This window comes from Alligator sinensis, unplaced genomic scaffold, assembly GCF_000455745.1.
Source record: "Alligator sinensis unplaced genomic scaffold, ASM45574v1 scaffold2691_1, whole genome shotgun sequence".
In the NCBI taxonomy this organism is placed as follows: Eukaryota; Metazoa; Chordata; order Crocodylia; family Alligatoridae; genus Alligator; species Alligator sinensis.
The window spans coordinates 5,778-7,867 of NW_005844236.1; the positions used below are offsets into that span (position 1 = coordinate 5,778).

General features: G+C 56.0%; 1 protein-coding gene across 1 annotated transcript in view; it reads left to right on the top strand.

Annotated features, from left to right (window-relative positions):
- The window catches only part of LOC112549067 (zinc finger protein 501-like), a gene marked incomplete at its 3' end in the record, with an annotated part of 4,194 nt that overhangs the window by 1,234 nt on the left and 870 nt on the right, over positions 1–2,090 (top strand). Inside the window, exon 2 of the mRNA XM_025195883.1 lies at positions 1,285–2,090. This exon is cut by the window's right edge and continues 4 nt beyond it. Coding sequence (XP_025051668.1) covers positions 1,285–2,090 — 806 coding nt within the window. The remainder of the gene's footprint in view (positions 1–1,284) is intronic.

Sequence of the window (2,090 nt, forward strand, 5' to 3'; positions counted from 1 at the left end):
GGCTTAACCCCCTTTAAGTTAGTTCATGTCATGGGATCACTTCTGACACTGTGGCTGGCTTGGCCCTGGCCCTGGCCCTGGCCCTGCAGGAGCTCCTTCACAGATTCCCCTCTTAGCAGCTTGAGAGGCTGCTTTTTTCGCAATCTTTTCTGCTTCAAGTGACAGCTGCTGCAAGGTGTACCCTGCCACACACTTTCCCTCCTTGGCTTTCATCAGGGGTTTCCTGTTGGGGTAGGCTCCCCCTATCCTTTTCCCAGCCAAAAGTAGCCCACAAGGCAGTGGGAGCCAAGGTTTTCAGGCACTCTGCACTCGCCTGTCTCAGGGGTGGCAACGTGGTGTTTCGTAGAGACTGCCCTGCCACAAGTAGCTCCACTGCACTAAGCAGGCCCAGGAGGGTGTAGTGTTCAGGTCTTACCCAGGACTAATTGTTAGGCTCTTCTGCCCTGGCTATCTTCACCCATCATGGGCACAGCCTCTCAATTCTGGGTTGTTTGTGCCCCAGCCATTCTTGTTGGACAAGAGAGAGGCTGGGGCTGTCCCTGGTGTCCCCTTGTCCAGTTGACCGGGAGCACTGGAGGTGTGTAACCCTGGGCTCAGTTTGCATTAAATGGGTCAGTGGATTGGGTGGGATTCAGAAGATTTCATGTTCTGGGGGGAAGTGAACCCCCCACTGTTTGCACCAGAATCTCCCCTGTGCAGTTTCCTCTCTGGGGCCCCGAGTGTCACAAAGCCTGAGGCTCAGCCCGGAGTCTGTGTGCGGGTTCGTGCCATCTCTAGGCTGTTCACCCTTGTACCCAGATCCTGCTTTCAGGACTGCCAGAGATCAAGGGCAAGCATTGAAGATGGGTCACACCAAAGCACTAGGGCATGTGGAGTGTGTCAGCCCAGTCAGGTGGAGGGCTCAGCACCATCTGCCCCTGGACCCACCAATGCTGTGGGATACAGCAGCCCTTTGAGAGCCTCATTTTCCTTTCAGCAGATCCCTCTTGTCTCATCCTCAGCCTCTTAAAGCATGAACCTATTCAGGTACAGTCCAAACACACATGTCCCACGTGTTTCTTGGAGCAGGGCCTAAGGTGATGGGGCTGAATGCAGGGCCAGAAACCTTGAGAGTCTGCCTCACCCCCAGCACTTGGGCCGCTGGCAGAAAGACCTAGTTATCTAAAGGAAACTCAAATGCCAAGTACAGTCCTGCTCCGAGGCCCATCCCAGCAGAAGGAATAGCAGTGCTTGCCCCTTGGGAGCAGGGCAGGGACTAATCTGGCATTTCCTCCTCCAATGCAGGACATGCCTGGTTGCTGAGCAGAACTGAGGAGCAGCCTCCTGAGGAAGGGCCTGGAAAGCTGGAGCCACCATGGGCTTCCCTGGGGAGTATGGGTGAGGTGGATTCCCTGAGCCCAGCGAAGGACCAGTGGCACAAGGGTCAGGGGATGCCCCCAAAGCAGGAGAATGTAGCAGTGAATGTGGTCCCATCTCTAGTTGGGCATTGGAGTGAAGAGGGGAAAGAAGCAAGAAAAAGCCCAAGGTGCAGGGATGAATATGTCATGCTGAGACACCTGAAAAGGCAGAAATCAAAGGTGCATTGGAGAGAGAGACTGCATGCAAACGAAGGCAGTGTGGGGGGCCTCAGAGGGATGCAGGAGCTCACTGCCAAGCCCAGGGGGAGAGCCCACCCCTGCCCTCAGTGCGGGAAAAGATTTAGCTGCCCCTCACGCCTGGCTCTGCACAAGATAAGACATGCTGGGGAGAAACCACGTGTATGTGCCACGTGTGGGGAGAACTTCCCCTGCCTCTCGACCCTGGCTGCTCACCACCAGGTCCCTTCTGGACAGCTCCCTCACCGCTTCACCAAAAGGGGGAAGAGCTTTGTGCGCAGCTTGGAGCTGCTCAAAGCCCATGATGTGCACAGGAAGAAGCATCTGTACCGCTGTGTCACATGTGGTAAGACCTTCACCCATTTCTTCTCCCTGGTTCAGCACCGGCGCATGCACTTGGGGAGGAAGATACACCACTGCAACGAGTGCAGGAAGATCTTCATCAGCTGGCAAGACCTGTCCCAGCACCGGTGTGTGCGGAGGAGGCAGGAGCCC